The sequence below is a fragment of the Stegostoma tigrinum genome, chromosome 20 (assembly GCF_030684315.1).
Source record: "Stegostoma tigrinum isolate sSteTig4 chromosome 20, sSteTig4.hap1, whole genome shotgun sequence".
NCBI classification, from domain to species: Eukaryota; Metazoa; Chordata; class Chondrichthyes; order Orectolobiformes; family Stegostomatidae; genus Stegostoma; species Stegostoma tigrinum.
In genome coordinates, this window is record NC_081373.1 from 16,430,530 (window position 1) to 16,454,017 (window position 23,488).

General features: G+C 41.4%; 1 protein-coding gene across 2 annotated transcripts in view; it reads right to left on the reverse strand.

Annotated features, from left to right (window-relative positions):
* Positions 1–850: 850 nt before the first annotated feature.
* The window catches only part of pcgf6 (polycomb group ring finger 6), a 58,475-nt gene continuing 35,837 nt past the window's right edge, over positions 851–23,488 (reverse strand). For both annotated transcript variants that reach the window (XM_059653025.1, XM_059653024.1), the window contains exons 9-10: positions 21,899–21,981; positions 851–1,670 (exon numbers count right to left, since the gene is read on the reverse strand). In XM_059653025.1, the coding sequence (XP_059509008.1) occupies positions 1,623–1,670; positions 21,899–21,981 (131 nt within the window). In that variant the 3' untranslated portion in view covers positions 851–1,622. The remainder of the gene's footprint in view (positions 1,671–21,898; positions 21,982–23,488) is intronic.

Here is a 23,488-nt window from a genome sequence, read left to right on the forward strand (position 1 = left end):
CCATGCCACCCAGAAGTTACAGGAAGACTTCCCTTTATACTCCAGACCCTTTGAAATGAAGGCCAACATGCCATTAGCTTTCTAATTACCTTATGTACTATTGTGCTAGCTTTCTGTTTATCATGCACAAGTATCAAGGTTGACTCTCTTTCACTCTGGTGTTTAGGTGTGAACTGACCAAATAGTCCAACACTAGATTCACACTTTCTACACAGGAGGGGTGGTTTTCACATGCTACTTCTTCTATTTGCGCTTGCTCTTCATGTGGGCTTGTTGAAGATGGTCCTCTCCTGTGTCTTCATCTCCAAATCAGGGTGTCTTGGGCTAGAAATTCCCTCAAGTCATTGGGGATTGTAGTATTGTTTTACAGAGATTTTGAGGACATTTTTGAAGTGTTTCCTTTGCCTTCCTGCTAAACACTTGCTGTGATAAAGCTTGTTGTAAAGATGGGGATAAAGTAGAGAGAACTTTACTCGGCATCTAACCCCGTCCTGTAACTGCCCTAGAAGTTTTTGATGGAATCTTTGATAACAGTGATCCTCATTTTAACCACTTCGTTCAGCCTTCAGCTGCCAAGGTGAGCTCTGAAATTCTCACCTTAAACCACACTGCTTGTCTTCATGAATCTCCTCTTTTAAAATGTTCCTCAAAACAACCCACTTTGATCGAGCTTTTGGGCATCTACCCAAATTTTGCTTTGTGATGTTCCTGTGAAGCACCTTGGCGTGTTCATTTCATAACAAAGATGTTCTGGTCATTAACAACTCGAACAATATCTGAAATTTTAAATTATAATGGAATACATCATGGCTTTCTTTTAAAAATATATTTTTTTCATTTTTCAGGTAAACAACTTCGTTTGAATGTTATTATTCAGCAAAAAATTTAACAAACTGGTGAAAAATATCTAAAAACTCTCTGGAACAGTTCAAAAAATGCACACGGTTCTCTAAACAAAGGCGAAAGGTCCTAGTGTTGATATCAGCTCCAGTCACTGCAAATAACTTGTGTTATTGCAGTCTCATTACCATCAGTCAGTACCAAATATGGCATTACCGCAGGCAGTAACAGGGCATGACATCACAGTGGTCAATACCAGGATGCGACATCCCAACAGTCAGTAATAGCACATGACATTACAATGGTCAGCAGCTGTGTGTCATAGTTGGTCAAGACCAATACTTGGAGGTGACATTATTACGGTTCTGAGTTACTAGTGGTCAGTGTTTGGATGTAATATTACAGCTCATTTCAATGAACAATGACATAATGTGCAGCTAAAGCTGTCTGATAATACTGGTGTCGCATACAAATTTTTAAGTAGCCTACAGTAGTGCAAGCTCAGCAGGATGAAAAACTACAGATGCATAAACAGATACAGAGCAGGAAGAGGATGCAAGGCTCAGAGGATAAGACTAAGGTAATCAACAGGATGTAATGTTTTGCTGAACTGCAGTAGTGATCCCCAAGTGGCCATCCTTTCAAAGCTGGCCCGACAGCCTCTGATTCCAGCTACTCTGGAGCTGATCAGTGCAAATTCCAAGTAGACCACATTACATTATGTCTGGTGTCACAAACAACCCCAGTTACATTACTGTTTGATAATGGGAGAGAATCCATCATCATTTATGAGATCGTACAAGTCCGTAGTGTAGAATGAGTAAACCATCCTGAAACACAGTAAAGACAAAGGGGTTATTTATTAAAAGGCTTTGACTTAATTTTCCCTCCCCCACAACAATGTCAATAAGCAACAATGTAAATGACGCTTGTCCCATCAGCTTGTGTCCCCTAGAAACTGGATGTAGCAATAATAAATCTCTCACATTGGAATCTAGCAATCAACAGAGCAAATATCGTCTGTGCTACTGGTAAAGGGGTAAAATTAAAACAAATTTTCATTTAGTGTCTATAATTTATGTTTGTACATTTCCAATACTCAAATACAATATAGTGTGTCAGGCACAAATGTATTTATTGTTCTGAAGACAAATGCTGCACGGATTTTTATAGGTAAAGACTATTGGACAAAAACATCGACCCTGTAGGGTCAAGGGGAATAAGCATCGTAAACCTCCAGAGTCTCTCACCTCCTGATAAAATACAGGAAATCTTCCTCATATCTTAGTTTGCTATTGCACAGAGACCTGTTTTTATTCAAATCAGAGAGCAGGGAGCAAATGGAATAAGGAATCCTCGAAAATGAGACTCTTAAAACCTGTCTCCTTGACCAAGTTTATTTGTCATTGGCCCTAATAGTTCTTTACATGGAGGAATAAGATGCAAAGGGCAAGAAGGTATTGATTCTCCAAATATCACTATAAACTATAGATTAGAACAAACTAGTTAACCTAACTAGGTTAGCTACTTGCATATACAGACTGCCTTTACCAAATAAAAATGCTCACTGCACTTCACAACAGCAATTACCAAATTCTGACACAGTGCCACATTACAAAATATTAGGATCAATGGTTAAAGAGGTAGGTTTTAAGTAATGTATTAAAGGAGAAAAGTGAGGTTGAGAGGAGGAAATTCCAGATCCAAAGAAAACTGCAGTTGAAGGCACAGCTGCCAATGTTGAAGTAAAATTCAGGGATTCTCTGGATTACAGAAGTGCAGAGATTTCAGAGGATTGCAGGTGCAGATTTCAGTGATGGGAGGTTTAAGGCAATGGAGAGATTTGAGAAAAGGATGAGAATTTTAAAAATGGATTTGTTGCGAAACCATGCTCATTGCAGATCAGGGACACAGGGGAGAAGTGCATATTGAGACATGGGCAGCACAAGTCTGGAAGACCTCAAAATTTATGGCAATAGAAAATGAGAGACCAGCAAAAGGCACTAGCATCATGAAGACTAGTAATAATGAATGGGACTTTCAGCCTTGATTGATGAACTGAGGCAGGGGTGAAGCTAGAGATGTGGAAAATAGTTGTTTTAGCGATGTTCTTGATATGTACCTGGAAGCTCATCTTGCGGTCATATCCCACACAGAGACTGCAAACAGTCCAGCTCAGCCTCCAACAATTGCTGAGGAGAGGTTGGTTTTAGCGGTGAGAGAACAGAGTTTCTGACTAATTTCCATCTTCCAAAAACTTAGCGCGAGAAAGTATAGTTATTTATCTACTGCAAAATGTGCAAGTTTCCAACATCAGAGGTTAAGCCAGGCAAATATAGAACATAGAACATAGAACATTACAGCACAGTACAGGCCCTTCGGCCCTCGACGTTGTGCCGACCTGTCATACCGATCTCAAGCCCATCTAACCTACACTATTCCATGTACGTCCATATGCTTATCCATATTCTCTGCCTGGGGAAATAGGACTTCCAACTTAGGGTCCACCCTAAGCTCATGATTTTGCATGCCTTGATTAAGTCAGCATCTTGTGTACAAGGAAAAACAATCCTAGCCAACCTTTTCTCGTAGATGAAATTTTCAAGCTGAAACAGCACAGTCTTGTAAACCTCCTTTGTACCATCTCCAGGGCAATTATGTCCTTCCTGTAATGCAATGACCAGAACTGTACACAAAATTCCAACCTTGGCATAATCAGGGTTTCCTAAAGTTTCGGCAATACATCTCTTATACTGTACTTTATCCAATGAAGGAAAGCATTCCATATGCTTTATGGACATTATTTACCTGTCCTAGCACCTTCAGGTACTTGTGACATGCACTCCAAGATCTCTCACTTACTCTACACCTCAGTATTCAAGTTTATTGTTTGCTCCCTAGCTTTGTGTTCCCTCTCAAAAAGAAACTACTTCACACTTCGCCAGGCTGAATTCCATTTATCATTGTTCCATCCATTCAACTAAATCTTCAGTGTTCTCAAAATGACACACAATGAAGAGAATTTTCAATAAGAGAATGACGATCATGCTAAATTCAAACATCAAATATTGATCACAAAATGTGATGCCACCTGACAGCTGCAGGAACAGCATCTCATATTTCACTTGGGAACCCTGCAGCCCAAGGGTATCAATGTGAACTTCACAAGGTTTAAAATTTCCCCTCCCCGACCTCATCTTAAAACCAGCCCAGCTTGTCCCCGCCTTGCAAACCATTCCTCCCACCTCAAGCCCCATCTCCATCTCCTACCCAGTAACCTCATCCCACCTCCTTGACTTGCCTGTCCTCCCTGGACCGACCTATCCCCTCCCTAACTCCCCACCTACACTAACCTTTACTGGCTCCATACCCACCTCTTTGACCTCTCTTTTCACTCAAAAAAAAGAGAATTTTCATAAGAGAATGACGATGATGCTAAATTCAAACATCAAACATTGATCACAAAATGTTGATGCCACCCGAAGGTTGCAGGAGCAGCAACTCATATTCTGCTTGGGAACCCTGCAGCCCAGTGCTATCAATGTGGATTTCACAAGCTTCGAAATCTCCCCTCCCCCAACCACATCCCTAAACCAGTCGAACTCGTCCCTACCTCCCTAACCTGTTCTTCCTCTCACCTATCCTCTACTCCCACCTCAAGCCGCATCCGTATTTCCTACCTACTAACCTCATCCCACCCCCCTTGACCTGTCCATCCTCCCTGGACTGACTTATCTCCTCCCTACCTCCCCACCTACACTCACCTTTTCTGGCTCCATCTCTGCCACTTTGACCGGTCTGTCTCCTCTCCACCTATCTTTTCCTGTATCCATTTTCTATCCGCCTCCCCTCTCTCCCTATTTATTTCAGAATCCCCTTCCCCTCCCCCATTTCTGAAGAAGTGTCTTGACACAAAACGTCAGCTTTCCTGTTCCTCAGATGCTGCTTGGCCTGTGTTCATCCAGCTCTACACCGTTATCTCAGATTCTCCAGCATCGGCAGATCCAAATATGACACTACTTCACACAGCTCACGCTCAAAGTCTGAGAAGCCAAGATGTAGATGGAGACAACCTAACTGAACATGACAGCAGAAGAGAAGCTTCTGTCGTGATCTGAAGGGGATGTCACACTGAAGACAAAAAGCAAGAACTGAAAGAATGATGACAATCCTAAGGTGGCGAAGGTTAGAACAGGACAACGATAGGAATTGATGTTGTCAAATACCAGGTTCCTGTAGGGAATAATGGGACTCTGGGCAGAGCCAATTGTTAATAGCCTCAACCAATAAGGAATGGTTTGAAGGGAGACATAGTAGACACAGACAGAAATGCAGCAAGGAGACATGATTTAAAAATTAGTGAGGCTAATACTATTACAGTTCAGACCAGAAATCCCAAAGACCTTGTTACATCCCAGGACAATATCAAATAAAAAGGCTGTGTAAGGGGAAGGAAAGCAGTCAGTGACTGTGGTTCTTGTCTGCATAATAATCAGTGCAACGTTCAGCATAATGTACAACTCCTCAGGTATTGAAGCAGTCCATGTCCAATTGCGGCAAGACATGCACAGTATTCCGGTTTGGGCTGACAAGTGGCAAGTAACATTCACGTCACCCAAATGTTAAGCAATGGCCATCTCCAACAAGAAGAATCTAACCAATGGTCCCTGACATTCAATGGCATCACCATCACTGAACCACACCCCCCGCACTATCAACTTCCTAGGAGTTCCCATGGATCAGGAATTTAAGAAGACCAGTCTTATAACTATTGTGGCTACACAAGCAAGTCATAAAATGGGAATTCTGTGGTAATTAACACACCTGCTGGCACTCCAATTCCTTTCCATCACTTACAAGCCAAAAGTCAGGTGTGTGTTGGAGTACTTGCCTGTATCACTACAGCTCCAACAACATTCCAGAAGCTTGACACAATTCAAGACAGATCAGACCGTTTAATAGGCACCACATTCACCCCCCTCCTCCCAATGCACAGTGGCAGTAGTGTATACCATCAACAAGATGGCCTACAGCAACTGGTTAAGTTTCCTTCAATAGTACATTCCAAACCAGTAACCTACCACCCAGAGATACAGGACAACAGATGAATGGGAACACTACCCAAGCCATACATCATCATGAATTGCAGGTATATTGACATTCTTTCATTGACACTGGGTCCAAATTCTGGAACTTCCTCTCTAACAGCATTGTGGGTATAGATATATCACATAGACTGCAGTGGTTTAAGAAAGCAGCTCACCACCAGCTTCGAATGAATGATTAAGTATAAACAACAAATAGTGGCCTTGCCAGTGGTACACACAATCTATTAAACAATAAATAAAACATGGGACAGAAAGGGCTGAAATATTACAAGACAAGTATAAGAATTCTAATGCTGTAATTTCAGGATTACTTACACATCTGCTAGAATTGGGAAAGACATAGGGTTTGAGATACCACCCAATGGCTGAAAGACTGGTGTCAGGAATATCAATTATATTTCATTGGGGCTGACACCAGTTTTGCAAAGGTAGATTACATCTAAAATAGGGCTACTCTCTCATTCGAGATAAACAGTGGTGGTTTAACCTCATAGCCATCTTGCTTTAGGCAAGGAGAGAGGTTGAGAAGGAGGCTCCTTCACGGAGACGTCATCTGATGCAGGAACTGAACCCAAGCTAATCGTATCACCCTGCATTGCAAATCAGCCACCCAGCCAACCGAGCTAACTAACCTCCAAACATCTAACACATAACATATAGTAGGAAAATGATTTAAAAATAAAAGGGGATGTGAGGTCTGGTAAATAAAAGCAACCAGAATCAGCTAATGAAGATGAAAGCTATAGATGCAAGGTATAGATGGGATAACATTTATACAGAAGATCAGTTGACATGAAAAACAGGATATAAAGGAATAAGATGAAATGGATTATACATCGTAAAATAAATTAAGCCAAAGTATTGAAACAAAAGTAAAGGGATACTGTTAAATAGCCAAAAACAAAGGTTAAAATGCAGCTAAAACAACTGAGTTTCCGATATTGACTAGAAATAATATCACATTTTTACTTAACTGTATTAACTGAAAGAATCTGAGCATTTTGTTATAGTTTCGATTCCAGGTCACATCACCAAATGTTCAATGGAAAACTCAAGTTTGCACATTTAAATAGCCAAAGATCAAGAGAAATACTCAGTGAGAGGCAAAGACACACAAAGAGAAGCAGAGGAAGGAAAATGATAAAACATATGAGCAGAAATAGGTTATTCAGCCCGTTGAGTCTGTTTGACCATTCAATGAGATCACGGTTAATCTGATAACCCTCAACTTCACTTTCCTGCCATTTCCCCCAACCCTTGACTCCATGTTAAAAAAAAACACTATACATTGTGAATATACTTAACTACTTAGCTTCTACAGCCATCCACACTAATGAAGTCCATAGATTCACTTGCCCAAAGAAAACAAAAAAATTCTCATCTCTGTCTTAAAGGAGTAACCTTTTACATTGAGATTATGCCCTCTGGATCTAGACTTTCTCACAAGGAGAAACAGCCTTTCAGTATCTACCTTGTCAAGTCGATTAATATTCTTATGTTTCAACGAGGTTATCTTTCACTCACTCACAGATAGTAAGAACTGCCAATGCTGGAGTCAGGGATAACATAGTGTGGACCTGGAGGAACACAGCAGACCAGGCAGCATCAAAGGAGTTGATGTTTCGGGTTGGAATCATTCTTCAGAATGGTCCATTTCTGAAGAAGGGTCCCGACCCAAAACGTCAACTTTCCTACTCCTCTGATGCTGCCTGCCCTCTTGTATTCCTCCAGGTCCACACTGTGTCACATTCCACTCATCTTGTTTTACCTGCATACCAACATTTTGTGATTAATCTATCAAGAGAACCATATTACTCAGAGTTTATCAATCACTCTTCACTTAAATAATATACTGCTTTCCTATTCTTCCTGACAAAATGGAGAATTTCGCATTTTCCAACATTATATTCTAATTGCCAAATTTTTGCCTACGTGCTTATCTATACCTCTTTTCAGACTCATGTCCTTTCCTAACTATCTTTGTGTCATCAGCAAATTTAGCAACCATACATCTGGTCCTTCATCCAAGCCATTGACATAAACCATAAACACAGTCCCAGTACTGAACCCTCCTCATCGCTTCTTGCAAATCCAAATGATGAATTCATTTTTAATTTTTGTTTACTGTCAGCTATCAAATCCACACTAACACATATGCCACATTCTTTTATGTTGTGTAGTAACCTTTGATGTGGCGCCTTGTCAAAGGGCTTCAGGAAACTAATTACATCACATCACCAGGTTCCACTTTATCCATATGGCTTGTTACTTCCTTATACAACTCTAACACATTAATCAAGCATGAGTTTTCTTTCACAAAACTTTGTTGACTTTGCCCAATTTCCTATGTGCCTCACTATAATCTCTTTAATAATAGATTCCAGCAATTTCCCTCAGACCGATGTTAAGTCAAACTGGCCTGTACTCTCCTGCTTTCTTCCTCCCTCCTTCCTTGAACACATTTTTCAATATAATGGGATTGTCCAGTATTTAGGACATTTTGGAAAAGGAGACAAAAGTCAGGAGTGATGGTATGAGAGAAAAATAAGGCAAAGCTGTCTGGTCTGTCAGTCTTTACCAATGTGGCTCAGCAATGATTGTGGCGTGATCTAGACTGAGCTGTCATCACTGGCACTGAGTGACTCCTCTGCTGCTGCCAGTTCCCTTTCTGTTTTATCTCCAGGGTATAATTTTTCTCGGGAAGGAATCTTTCTTTAATGAGATCTTAACAAAATAAAGCCTCAGATGGAAAACAGAACTTACTACTGATGTGTGTAATTGCTCCCAGACATTGAGTTGATCAATAAGGTCGCTGTGAATATGGGAATGATATATGGCATGAAATCAGACAATACCGAGGGCTTGTGTTGTCATGGATTACAGTGATAACATCCAGAAACAGTGCACGGTTTAGGCAGGAAGCAGACTAAGGACCAAAGGGTAAAACGGAGTAAATGTACCACTTGAGCGGAGGTTTTCATAACTGAGTTTCCAATCTCCTAGCATAAGGTAATCTAGGTCACAGTTTGTCTCACCCAGGGTACATCAGGCTAACCCAGCGAAGGTATCTTTATCACGGATAGAAAACATGGCCAATATTAAGTTATGCTGTGTTCACTTCCATTGCAAAAAACAACAATATTTCAATGATACAGATACACCACATGGTTCTGGCATCAGTATAGCCCCACACATATAAAGTACCACATCCACTTTGGCTTTGTGACAATATTAGAAAGGTTTTCAATCCAGCTGGAATTTGCTAACAGCAGGAGCTGACAGTGAAGCACTAAACAAGCAGATGGTTTTTATTTCAGGTTGTAAGGTCTGTCTGAATTTGGCTATGGACTCCGCTACAGTTGAGTATCTTGAACAATTCTCTCCTAATGCAAACCCACATTGAGAACTTGCCACTTCAAAACCAAACATGTGCTTCATGGCATTCTTTGTTCCATGGAAACACATTTATCAGCAAAGTTAATTTCTGTTCACATTGAAAATCAACACCACACTGGAATACAGAACTCATGGGCACTCATTCTCACCAGGGTACAGGTTCCACACACAATGACTCTCACTGGGATATGACTCCGATATATATACTGACTTTCACTGGGTCACACATCCTGCACACATCGACTCCCATTGGGGTAGGAGTCCTATATACACTGACTCATTGGATTACCGGCCCCAAACACACACGAATTTGCACTGAGGGTATGGGTCCTACACATACTGACTCTCACTGGGGTATAGAACATAGAACAATACAGCGCAGAACAGGCCCTTCGGCCCTCGATACTGCGCCGACGTGTGAACTAATCTAAGCCCCTCCCCCTACACGATCCCACATTATCCATAAGCTTATTCAAGGACTGTTTAAATGCCCCTAATGTGGCTGAGTAAACTGCATTGGCAGGCAGGGTGTTCCAGCCATTACCACTCTCTGAGTAAAGAACCTGCCTCTGACATCTGTCTTAAATCTATCACCCCTCAATTTGTAGCTATTCCCCCTTGTACAAGCTGAAGTCTTCATCCTCAGAAAAAGACTCTCACTGTCCACCCTATCTAATCCTCTGATCATCTTGTACGTCTCTATTAAATCCCCTCTTAGCCTTCTTCTCTCCAGTGAGAACAGACCCAAGTCCCTCAGCCTTTCTTCATAGGGCCTGCGCTCCAGACCAGGCAACATCCTGGTAAATCTCCTCTGCACCTTTTCCAATGCTTCCACATCCTTCCTGTAATGGGGCGACCAGAACTGCACGCAATATTCCAAATGAGGCCGCACTAGCGTTTTGTACAATTGCATCATGACATCATGGCTCCGGAACTCAATCCCTCTACCAATAAAACCTAACAGACCATAAGCCTTCTTAACAGCACTATCAACCTGGGGGCAACTTTCAGGGATCTATGTACACGGACACCAAGATCCCTCTGCATATCCACACTACCAAGAATCTTTCCATTGACCCGGTATTCTGCCTTCCTATTATTCCTCCCAAAGTGAATCACCTCACATTTATCCATATTAAACTCCATTTGCCACCTTTCGGCCCAATTCTGCAGTTTATCCAAGTCTCCCTGCAACCTGCAACATTCTTCCACACGGTCCACCACTCCACCGACTTCAGTGTCACCTGCAAACTTACTAACCCATCCACTTACGCCTGCGCCTAAGTCATTTATAAAAATGGCAAACAGCAGTGGTCCCAAAACAGATCCTTGAGGCACACCACTAGTAACCGGACTCCCAGGCTGAATATTTTCCATCAACCACCACTCGTTGCGTTCTTACAGAAAGCCAGTTTCTAAGCCAACCTGCTAAATCGCCCTCAATCCCGTGCCTCCGCATTTTCTCCAATAGCCTACCATGTGGAACCTTATCAAAGGCTTTACTGAAGTCCATGTACACCACGTCAACTGCCCTACCCTCATCCACATGCTTGGTTACCTTCTCAAAAAACTCAATGAGGTTTGTGAGACACAATTTGCCCTTGATGAATCCATGCTGACTACCTCCAATCAAATTGTTGCTTGCTAGATGATTATAAATCCTACCTCTTATAATCCTTTCCAAAATTTTTCCTACAACAGATGTAAGGCTCACAGGTCTATAATTACCTGGGTCATCCCTACTGCCCTTCTTGAACAAGGGCACAACATTGGCAATCCTCCAGTCCTCTGGTACTAAACCTGTAGACAACGAGGACTCAAAGATCAAGGCCAAAGGCTCCGCCACCTCCTCCCTAGCTTCCCAGACAATCCTCGGAAAAATCCCATCTGGCCCAGGGTATTTATCTACCTTCACACCTTCTAGAATTGATAACACATCCTCCTTACTAACCTTAATCCTTTCCATTCTAGCAGCCCGTAACTCAGTCATCTCCTCTATAATATTCTCCTGTTCCTCAGTGAAAACAGATGAGAAATAATTATGTAGCACCTCTCCAATCTCCACAGGGTCTGCACACACAACTTCCTACTTCTGTCTTTGACTGGCACTCTTCCTACCCTAGTCATCGTCTTATTCCTCACATACCTATAGAAAGCTTTAGGGTTCTCCTTTATTCTACCTGCCAATGTCTGCTCATGTCCCCTCCTTGCTCTTCTTAATTCTCTCTTTAAATCCTTCCTTGCTAATCTGTAACTCTCCATCGCCTCATCGGAACCATCTCATCTCATCGTCACATAAGCCTCCCTCTTCCGCTTAACAAGAGATACAACTTCTTTTGTAATCCATGGTTCCCTTACCTTATCGCTTCCTCCCTGCCTGACAGGGACATACCTATCAAGGACATGCAATATCTGTTTCTTAAACCAGCTCCACATTTCAACTGTCCCCATCCCCTGCATATTGCTAACCCATTCTATGCCTCCTAAGTCTTGCCTAATCGCATTATAATTGCCCTTCCCCCATCAATAACTCTTGCCCTGTGGCATGTATAGGTCCCATAATTCTCACGTAGGTACAATTTCAACATGCACAGGCTTCCATTGGGGTAGAACCCCCACATAAATGCTGACTCTTACTGTAGTGAGGGTTGCTCACACACTCTAATTCTTTCCAGTGTAAGGGTCCTATCCAGTGTGAGGGTCCTAAACACAAACAATGAGTTAAACTGGGGTCCAGGTTACATGTACAGTGACACTGGGATCTAACACTGCAAAGATATCATCTCTTTATTTTACTTTATCTAAGACTGTGGACAAAAGTAGGAAAAAGATTGTTTTAAACCTAGTAATTTGGAATGAGTCCTGCACTTTTAAAAATAAGTTATTGTAAATCATTGAGAAACATAACAGAAAGTCGACAGGGATTTGCCTATCAGATGCATAAACGTCTGGGCAATTATGCACAATTCCTGTAAATTTAAAGCAGTGGAACTTCCGAGTGCTGCAGCTGTTCATCTTTGGGAGTTCCCTGACCACCTGGAAACTGGAAGTTCTCTACATTATTTCTACCAGTATACTGTCTCCTAATGTAGCTACTGTTTGGAGTCCTGTAAGCTACTCCCACAAGTGGCTTCTTACCTTTGATAGTTGTTATCTTTATCCAAACTGATTTTACATCTTGCTTGTCTGAACTAAAGTCATCCTTAATTAACAGATCTATTCTAACACTAGCTTCTCGTCCTTACAGAATGTCAAGTACCTATAAAAATTTAGGTTCCCCATCTTGATAACCTTGCAGACAGGTCTCTGAAGTGGATGTCAGGTTACTTATTTCCACTTGAACTGGCAATTCATTTGTTTATGTCTGGTTTAGCATGAGACAGTTGCCAGGGACAGGGGTAACAGCAATGGAAAAGGGTCAAAGTTTGTTACGGGGTCTAGAACTGCCGACCTTGGTCTTCTAAAAGTTCATTCAGGACTGGATGTCAGACAAGGAGTGTGACAACGATCTCAGTTTTCCTGCTCCAATCACGACTCATTTGAGCAAAGCACTTCTAGTATATTCAAAGTTGGAAGATTAAATATTGATGAAAATAGCTCTGTCTGTTTAACTACACAAATTCACAAGCCATAAAGAAATCAGTCATGTGCAAGACTAATCTTCTTTTGTCTCCAGGGCTGGTGTAATTTATGGAAAATTCAATTCTCATTTCTGTACAGCCAATGTAATTCCACTATGTGGATACTATATATAAAAGTGTTATAAAATCCTACTTTCAAATATTCACGAGCATAAATTCCCCTTCTCGGAAACCTCTGTGTGGGCATATGAATAGAAAAGGAGCTGAACGTGTGTTAGTATGAAAGCATGCATGAGAGGCTTACTGATGTAAATCAGACAGAAAGCAACTGTCAGAAGCATCAGGGGGCAACTCAGAACATAAAGTCAATTTTATTAGCACACTGGCACAGAACAGTAAACAGAAAGTCAACTTTCATTTATATAAACTCTTATTGTGGAACAATTTTCTTTAGCGAAGACTTAATTATAATTAATGGATCCAAGTAAAGGGTTGGAATAGTAGCAAGGACGACCAAATACTTTGTAAAAATAGGTGGCTTATGATGAGAATCTTAAAGCAGAAGAGAAAGACAGACAGGTGGAAAGGTTATGGGAAGCAATTCAAGATCTTAGAGCTTAGATAGCTGAAGACTTGGGTGCCAATGTTGGGTTGATGGTTTGAGGTTGCACAAGAAGCCAGAATTGAAGGAATATAGAGATAGAGGTTCCAAGGCTGGAATAAGTCATAAAGATAGGGAAAGGCAAGGCAATGAAAGATTTAAAATGAGGCAGAGTATTAAAATTTGAGGCACTAGGAGACAAACATCTAAATCAACAAGCATAGCACAATGAGAAATTAGACATTTTGCACGCAGGATATGGGGAGCAGAGTTTGGCATAAAATGAGGTTGGGCAGAGAATCACATAAATAAACAGGTCAGCCAAGGGGGCTGAAGGACAGTTGAAATATTAAAATATTAAATGCAGGTTGCCTTTGTGATGGAAAAGGTAAGGCGATCAGCAGCTCAGCTTGCGATCTAGTAACATGTCAAAACTGTGTGCAATTTGACACTGGCCAGGGAGGGAATGGAGTAAATGGGAGGTGCATGAAATTTTTAGCAAGGTACAAAAGTTTTGGTCTTCCTGGTGTTTATCTGGATTAAATAGTGTTTTTAACAGTTTGGAGATCAGAGGTAGGTAGCATGGCAGAGAGCGATTATCTATAGCAAAAACCCACTACTGGAGGATATAAATTTTGAGTGGCACTCAGGCAGTTATGCCCCTAGACAATATTCTTCTTCTCATCTTGCATGCTGATTCATCAGAGGTAGCAAGTGGATCAAATAACTTATAATACTATAATGGATACTAGTGGTTTGGCTAAATCTGGCCACTGCATGGGGCAGATTATTACTTATATATTTGTGAATAGTATAGTTATGTTCCGATGGCTGGCATATTATAGAACGTGATGTCTTTTATAGGAAGGATCCTGACAGAAAAAGCATGGGTGGAGGTGATCTTCACTGGACCATAGACAAAGTTGTGTCTACACCAGGGAATGGTTAATAATCTACGGCACAGTCTAACCTCTACTGACAGGCAGCAAAAGTTTAGACAATTGGCTTTATCTATATGTGGCTTTGAGGGGAAGTGATGATGATGTATATGTGTCCTGTTATTTCCTTTTCTGCCACAGCCATCAGACCATGAGATTCCAGAGGAGGTCCTCACTGACAATGTTAGTAGAAGTGTGAGAAACAGGGGAAAACTATAGGCTAAATGAACCACGATAATGTTTCAACATAAAAATAAGAAGCACTTGGGACAAACATTTACATGGAAAGTGACATTCCTTTTTAAAATGAAGCTGTAATTGCCTGTCCCTTTTACATTCAATTCTCCCAGATGCCTGTCCTCAGCAGGCATTCAGGTTAACAACTGCATAATAACTTGCATTTCTAGTGCAGTAAAGCTCCAAGGTGCTTCACAGGAACATAAATTGGACAAAATCCAACACTATGCCATTTAAGGACAGGTGATTAGGAGCTTAGTTAAAGAAATAGGTTTTAGGGGCCATCCTAAAGGAAGGGAAAAGTGGAGCGCTTCAGGGAGAGAATTCCACAGTCCAGGTGGTTGAAGTAAAATTGGAGATTTGAAAAGGTCATAATTGTTATTAGCCCAGTGTTCTTTTGAGATGGTGGAGTAAAACAGTTCAAATGATTACTGATACCTCTCTGCCTGCAACAGTGGCCCAAAACACTGGATTTTTCTCCAATATATACTGTAATAATTATTTTACTATAAGGATGGGATTGCTGGCAATTTCCATAAATTGTCTGTATCAATAATCTTCTAATTAATATCCAATATGTATAAACATATTCAAATTTTATCTGAATGAGCTTTAATCATAAGACATAAAGCTGTACAAAACACAGGCTCCACCCACCTTTCTTTTGTACTGTTGTTGTGATAAAGTGAGATAAGTACCCTCTGACCTTGCCACAATGCTGCAAAAGCAGTGTCTTCCAGACAGCAGTCAATCTTGCCCTTCCACCCCATCTAATTACCTCTCCTCCTACATCCCCTCCCCCAACAAACCCCACTTGACCCTGAGTACGCAGTGCTTCACTCATTTTATCACTGAATTAGCACTCCAGGGAGATGCTGACTCAGATTTCAGATTTTTCAGACACAATTAAATAATCACTGCTACTTCAGGAACAACTTTTGATGATCTGAAGGAACAGTTGCTAACCATTACGTGTCACCCTTCTCTTAGTATGAACCCACAACAACACCAATGACATGTATTTATAAACAGAATGACCCAAGATGTTTCGCAGCGTTTTTATTTCTTTTTTTATGATACAGGCTTCATTGGCTGGGCTAGCATTACTTGCACAGACCTAATTATTCTTGAGAAGGTTGCCAGGAGCAGCATTATTGAACTGCTGCAATTTGTGAGCTGTAGGTGCACCCACAATGCTACGAGGTTAGGAGCTCCAGGTTTCCAAACTAACAATAGCAAAGGCATGGTGATGTAGTTACAAGTCAGGCAGATGTGTGACTTGGGCAGGGGGAGTTCACTGCTCCCATGCAATCTGCTGCTCCTGTCTTGGTAGAAGTCACAGTTAGAGGATGCTGTTAAATGAACGTTCATGAGTTATCACAGCAGGTCTTGTAGACTGTACAAACTGCTGAGACAATGCACCAGTGTGAAGGAAGAGAATGTTTAAGATGATAGATAGGTTACCTACCAAGCAGGTTGCTTTGTCCTGCGCTTACCCAGGCATGTGGAAAGTATTCCATCTCACTCCTGACTTGTATGGTTGGTGGACAGGCTTTAGGAAGGCTGGAGAGGTATCAGTTGCCGTAGAATTTCCAGCCACTGACTTGCTCTTGTAGCTACATTATTTGTACAGGGGGTCCAATTTGATTTCTGGTCACTCCCAGGATGTTGATGGTGGGGCATTCAATAATGATATTGCAATTGAATGTTGAGGGAAGATAATTTTCTCTTGAATCTAGTCATTGATGGATGATACTGGGGATAAGTGAATACAGATCCAGAGAAAGACTGGAGAAGTTGGGATAACTAATTATTTTGATAGCCTAAATAATGAAAAACTGCTCCTCCTGGCAGAAGGTTGTTCACAAAATAAAGGGTGACACAAAGACATGTTCTTTATCTATAGTGGTTTTTTGTGTTATGGAGTGTGTTGCTTGAAAGGGCTGTGGAATTAGAGTTAACATCTTGATTCAAAACAGAATTGGATATAATTTTATAAATACTTAAAGAGGAAAGATATGCAAGGTTATGGGGAAAGGGCAGGGCAAGGTGTTCAGTTAGATAGCCTTTCAAAGAGTAGAACAGGCACAATGAGACAAGATAACTTTTCTCAGGGGTGTTATCTGAGCAAAGATATACTGGCTTTGCAGAAAGTCAAGAGAAGATTCACTCTGCTGATCCAGGTTAAGAAGGGACTTTCTTGAGGAACAGTTAAGTAGATTGGGCCTGTACTCATTGGATTTCAGAAGAACGAGAAGCAATCAGGGACCTGGGTTCAACTCCAGCCTCTGATGATTGTTTGAGGGAACTTGCACATTCTCCCTCTGTCTGCATGGGTTTCCTCCAGGAGCTCTAGTTTCCTCCCACAGTTCAAAGATGTGCAAGTTAGGTGGATTGGCCATGCTACATTGCCTATAGTGTCCAGAGATGTGTCGGTTAGCTTGATTAGTCATAGGAAATGCAGCGTTACAAGGAGAGGGAAGTGGGGTGAGTTTGGGTGCGATACTCTTTGGTGAGTCAGTGTGGACTTGTTAGGCCAAATGGCCTGTTTCCACACTGTAGTGATTCTATGTTCTGTTTTATAGTCTTACGTTATTATTCTATAATTCCAATCACGAATTCTGATTTTACAAAACTGCACACAACTCCAAGGCATAGTCCAAAGAATAACAATGATAAGAATACAGCACCAGTACAGTGTAAATAGGCTGAATGTATGATTTCTGAGTTTAAGGCTACAGATCACAGCCACACATAAACACCAAGCTAATTCTGTGAACTGACCGTTGCCTCTACTCATCAAGCAGGCACAGCAGTGCACTGACCACCCACTAATCAGCTTCAGTGGAAAATACATTAAATACATCTTAAATTTATTAGGACCTGTTACCCTGAGAGGCTGTTTCCTTGGTTACTGCACATGCGCAGCTGACCTTTGGGAAGATCAATCGCAGGTCAACAGCAGGAGCATTCATTTAGTTACAGCATGACATTCACTTCCTACTCAGAGTATATCCATCAAACTTAAAATATCCCCTGAGAAGAAAGGAGCAGCAAAACGTAGTAAGTAAAATTCTCCTTGGCAACAACCAGTCGAAGCTCCAAAATCGGTTGTGCAATAGTTATCTGATAGGAATTAGATACTAATGTGGCTCCAAGTTTGCCTTCCTTGCAAACTGCACTATAGATAGTTTTGGCAGAGCACTAAAAGCGCCTTTTAGGCACAATGAGTATATTAATTATCTGACAATACAAGGTGACCTGGCTGCAGCCAGTTATTGACCATCCAATGAGGAATCAGCTGTGGTTTTGTGGATAGTATTCTCACTTGTGAATCAGAAGATTATGATCGAAACCCCACTCCAAAGGCCTGAGCATTAAAATTAAGGCTGACATTTCATTACAACACTAAAGGAGTTTTGCACTGTCAGAGGTAACATCTTGTCGACGAAACAATAAATTAATGTCTAGTCTGCTCTCTCTGGCTGAGTTAAAATCTACTGGTTTATTTTGAAGAACAAGGAAGCTCATCTCAGCGCGCTGGCCAATATTTATGCGTCAATCAACATCACAAAATCAAATGATCCAGTCATTATCACTTTGGGTTGATCTTTCTTTATTCGGCCAAGTGAGACTCATGTTGAGTTTTTTTGTGGGACTTCTACCACATGGCCTAATTAATTTTCTTGTGTACCTTAACAAACTTGCCAAATTAACTGCATCTGTCATGTCAGATTCGAGCTCCAAGTTACCATGCGGTACTCGCAAAACAAATTGCCACTCAGTGAAATGTCGCTAAAAGGCTGCAACCCCTTGTGCCCATGCCATCTTTAAAAGGCCACTGTGCAGCTGGACCAGAACTGGCATTCCAAAGTTGCCCTGTCCTCTCAAGGGCTGCTTATGAACATGCCAGTGAAGTGGGAGATGGTACCATGTTGCTCCATAAGGACTCGGTGACTGTGATGCCTTCTCTCTCTTTAGTACTGCAGATTTCACTAGCAGGTCCACCACAACTGCAGTGAAACACCTAGCTTGCCCAGAAATCACCTTCTCAACCTCAGGGACAAGAGTACACAGTCCTCAGAGGAAACATTGTCATGGCTGCCTCCTGCACCCTTCTCACCAGTTAAATAGTAATGCTAGGCTTTGAGAGTGAGGGAGCTCACTTTGGTGAGCACTTCACTGTAACAGATCGTAGCTAGTTGAGGAAGCATTGGCCAGGCTGTTGGCACTTGGAGGACTGTCAGGAACAAGGCATCTGCTCAGCCCTAGGCAAGACAGGATCTTGTAGTCTCAGGGAAAGATTGTGTGAGAAATGCAGAGTTCCATGGATGATAAAACAGATAAAAAGTAAGTTGATTCCTGCTTCAAAGTTCCACGGTCCCACGCCCACTCTGACCAGTTCTGGGTACTGTGCTCAAGAAAATGCAAACCAAAAGAACTGCAGATGCTGTAAATCAGAAATAAAGACAGAAATTGCTGTAAAAGCTATGCAGGTCTGACAGCATCCATGGAGAGAAATCAGATGTCTCAGATCCAGTAACCCTTCCTCAAAACTAATGGTATATCGGAATGTCAGTTTACAAGTAGAAGATGGGTAGGATAGAATCCAAAGACAGAGAAGAACAGTTGGACAGACAAAGGAGTGGACAACAATCTGGTGCGAGAGTGAATAACTATTAATGGGACTTTTCTTGGCTGACAATGTGTTGTGTCTAATAGCAGATTATGTGATAACAAGCCCTGGTGTGTGGGGTTTGGAGTAGGGGCATGAGAGAGCTCAAGCCCTAAAGTTATTGAGCTCAATACTGAGTCTAAAAGGCTGCAGGGTCCCCAAGTGGAAAATGAAGTGCTGTTCTTCCAGCTTGCACTGAGCTTCACTGGAGTGCTGCAGCAAGCCTGAGACAGAGATGTTGGCCAGGAAATAGGGTGGTGTGTGAAAGTGCCAGGCAACTGGAAGCTCAGGGTCTTTACTGCAGACACACCATAGGTGTTCTGCGAAGAGGTCATCCAGTGTATGCTTCATTTCTCCAATGTAAAGGAGACAACATTGTGACCAGCGATTGCTATTGGCTAGATTGCGTGAAGTGCTCAAGATGCAGTCACACCACGAACCTAGTAGAATTTCATGATTATCTACTTCTAATATGTGGCAATATCTACCACCCATCTCTGGGAATTTATTTATTTTGGACCTGTTTACCATAGGGACATGCAAAATTGAAGCAAAAGTAGACCATTCAGACCTTCAAGCCAGTTCTGCCACTCAATATGATCATGGTTGATTTGTTTATGTTCAAATTCCACATTTCTACCTAATCTCTGTGATTCCCTTGTCCAACAAAAATTTAACATTTCCTTAAAAGGTATTAAATGACATTGCTTTAGAAGATAGTTGAAGGCAAAGTTCCAAAGTTGCCCAACTCTGTGGCAGAAAAAAAATCTCCTCGTCTAGGTCCTAAAAAGGCAATCCCTAATTTTAAGAGAGTGAACCATAGTTGTGGACTGATCCACAAGGGAAAACAACTTTTCCATGTCCATCTTGTAAAGGTTTTTCAATTAGGTCAACTCTCACTCTACTAAACTCTGATGAAAACAATGAAAACTCTGATGCAGCCCTTATTCTCAAGAGCAAACTCACTCCTATCCAACAGACCACCTTTGAACTGCCTCCAATACATTTACATCCCTCCTTAAATAAGGAGACTAAACCTACACACATTCTTGAAATTGTGGTCATACCAGTGCCGTCAGTGCTGAACACCGACCGAAGTATTTATTGGAACCCTGCCTACATCCTCCGGCTCCACACAAAATTACCACTGTGGTCCCTAATGGTTCCTACTCTTTCTCTTGTCATCTTTTTACTTTTAATATACCTGTCAACAATTTCCTTCATTTTGCCTGCCAGCATCCTTTCATATCTCCTTTTAGCTCTCCTAATTCCTTTTAAAGTTCCTTCTTGCACATTCTATACTCCTGTAGGGCTTCAGCTGTTTTGAGCCCTTGGTATCTGCCGTGAGCCCGCACTCTTAATCCAATTTTGTATATCCCTTAATATCCAGTGCTCACAGGATTTGATGGCCCCATGCTTTTTCTTTATTGCGACATGTTGTCCTGTAATCTCCGTATTTTCCTCTTGAATGTAATCCACTGTTCTGAGGCAGATTTGCCTGATATATGCACTCCCAGGTGCACCCTGGCTAAATCATATCTGATCTTATGAAAATCAGATCTCCCCCAGTTGACAACTTCGATTTCAGGTCCATCCTGTCCTTTGCCATAACAATCTTGAATCTAATGGAGTTATGACCATAGTAACAAGTTGAAGGGTTATCGGCAACAGGCAGGAAAGTGCAGTTGAGTCTAAGATGAGATCAGTCATCTTTGTACTGAATGGCAGAGCAGGCTTGAGGGCTAAATTGCCTACTCCTGATTCCCAGTTCCTGCATAATTTTCATCCTGCAGCCATACTGGCTATCAGATCATGTACATTTACTTCAATGTGCATTTCAATTTGTTTACATTGTTCTGAATGCGAAGTGCATTTGACCACATTGCCTTTAGTTTTGTCTTTTTGGTACCTTTGTGACATCTTGTGCTGATTGCTGGCATATTCTAAGGCTTTATTCTTCCTCCTCTACTTGTCATTCACATGACGCTCATTTACGAAATTATTAGTTTGCTCTTACTGTTACCATTTACTATTACCATTTATCTAATATTTCCATCTCATTTACAGCAAAATCAAAGTTGGAATTATCTTTTAGCTCTATTGAATACATGCTGAGGAATTAATCCAACACAAAATTTATTATTTTGTGCTGAAACTCAAATTCAAACAAGTTTCATCTCATATACACACAACATTCCTAGTTGTATATTTCTTGGTGCTATGTACACTCACTACTAACTATAATTCCAACTCAGCTTGCTCTCGTTATTGGATACAATACTCTTCTCATTTATACTAATTAAACTAACTCACAACTAAACCAGTTTCTACTTACTGTTACAATGCAATAAAACCCTCTCCATTGCTTACTTTTGGAGTGAATCCTAATACAATTTTCTTCTCGGATCCCTTCTGATTAATTCCTACATATTTGTATCTGGTGACACATTTCCACGTTTTTTTTTCACCAACAGCACAGGCTTTCATTTGATATTCTGTGAATAGAGGAGCCCAACACTAACCCGTATGCTGCTGTGGGTGACACTGCTTCGAATGTGCCTTAAGGTCTGGTGATGTTCTAAGATCTTGTTTCCACAGATGATATCTACCTGTCAAATCACACAAAAGATGACTTGTGGTTAAACATTCACTGACTTAATGTAAACCTGGAGAGGTACAATATCTTTGTTTTCAAGGGAACAGTGCACTTTTTACAGAAATAAGGTTCAATACACACTGAGGAATTGAGAGAAATAACCTTCCCAAATCAGCAGCTGCCCACCAAAACAAATCACCTCCTCATTACTGCACTAGTCAAATCGATGACCATGTGCCTCCAACCCAGAGACACTTTGTACCATGTGTGCAAAGCACTTGGACCTTTCACCTTTTCCCCATCTGACTGATGTTACCCACTGCATATCAAAAACCTCAGAGGAGTTAATATAAACTTTCCTAGAGATTATAATTTCTTCCCGCTGAGCCTGCTTCCCCATTCCAACTGGTCCTTGGTTACACCCTGGGAACTAGATACCCACTGATCCTCCTCTAAACCAGCAGTTCTCTACTAGCCTGTGTATAAAGCTGCAGACAATCCCATTATTACCTATATCCACTGTGACTGGGATCATGTAATGCTGTTGGAACTCAAACCAGATGCTGATCTTCTCTGTGAACATCACGTCTGTTCCTTTTTAAGTGCCCTTGAAAGCTCACTCAGGGTAATGTTCCTGTCCCGAATTCCACTAGGAACCTGCAATCACAGACTGCAACTCCGAATTCTGTTGGTTCCAAGGAAATCAATTAACTGACACAATTTGAAACCACATGTTCACTAGGGCAATCCCTCACAAATGAGGTTGGCTTGCTTGTACTCCAGATCAACGATCTCTGACATGGCTGATAAGTCCAATTCGCAATCTGCTGACTCTGTCATGTTTTGCAGATGCTGCTTGAAGGGTCGGGTAGATGGAATGTTTGGAGGTTTATGGTGCTCCATCCGATGCCTCAACTTTGTCCCTGCATGTTCCCAATGTTCTCTCAAAATGCAAAGTGACTCCTCAAATAAACCTTCTCCATTTTGGTAAGCCACAAGTCACAAGTCAGTAGAGATGTCTGGCTGCTTCAAGGCTGCTCTGAGGACATCACTGTGATGTTTCATCTGTCCTCCTGATGTCAGGAAAATGAAAGACATGTCCCTGCTTTGTGGAGCTGAACAACTGACAGGGCCTGGAAGAGAGCTGGATACAGTGCCAAATTTTGGCTAGGGGCACATTAGTTCATCGTCACCAATGGAAGACTTGGTCCTGAGCAGCAAGTAATTCAGAGCTGGAAGACTGGCTTTAGAAACAAAACAGAACTGTTAGCTTGAAAGCCAATCTTTCAGGTGAGTTTCAATGATGGCTGCTGTGCTCCTGCTTCCAATCTTCAGTCAACTTTGCATTTCCAATTTTTTGATAAAATCCCATCAGAAAACTATAAAGTTGCAAAAGTTCAGGAGCAGCAGTTCCTATTGACAGCTGGCAGCAATTCTCAGTAAAGTGCTCTGGTGGAAGATCAGATAGAATAAACCGTTCGTGAAATCCCTGGAACCATTTTAAAGCTTTGATGAA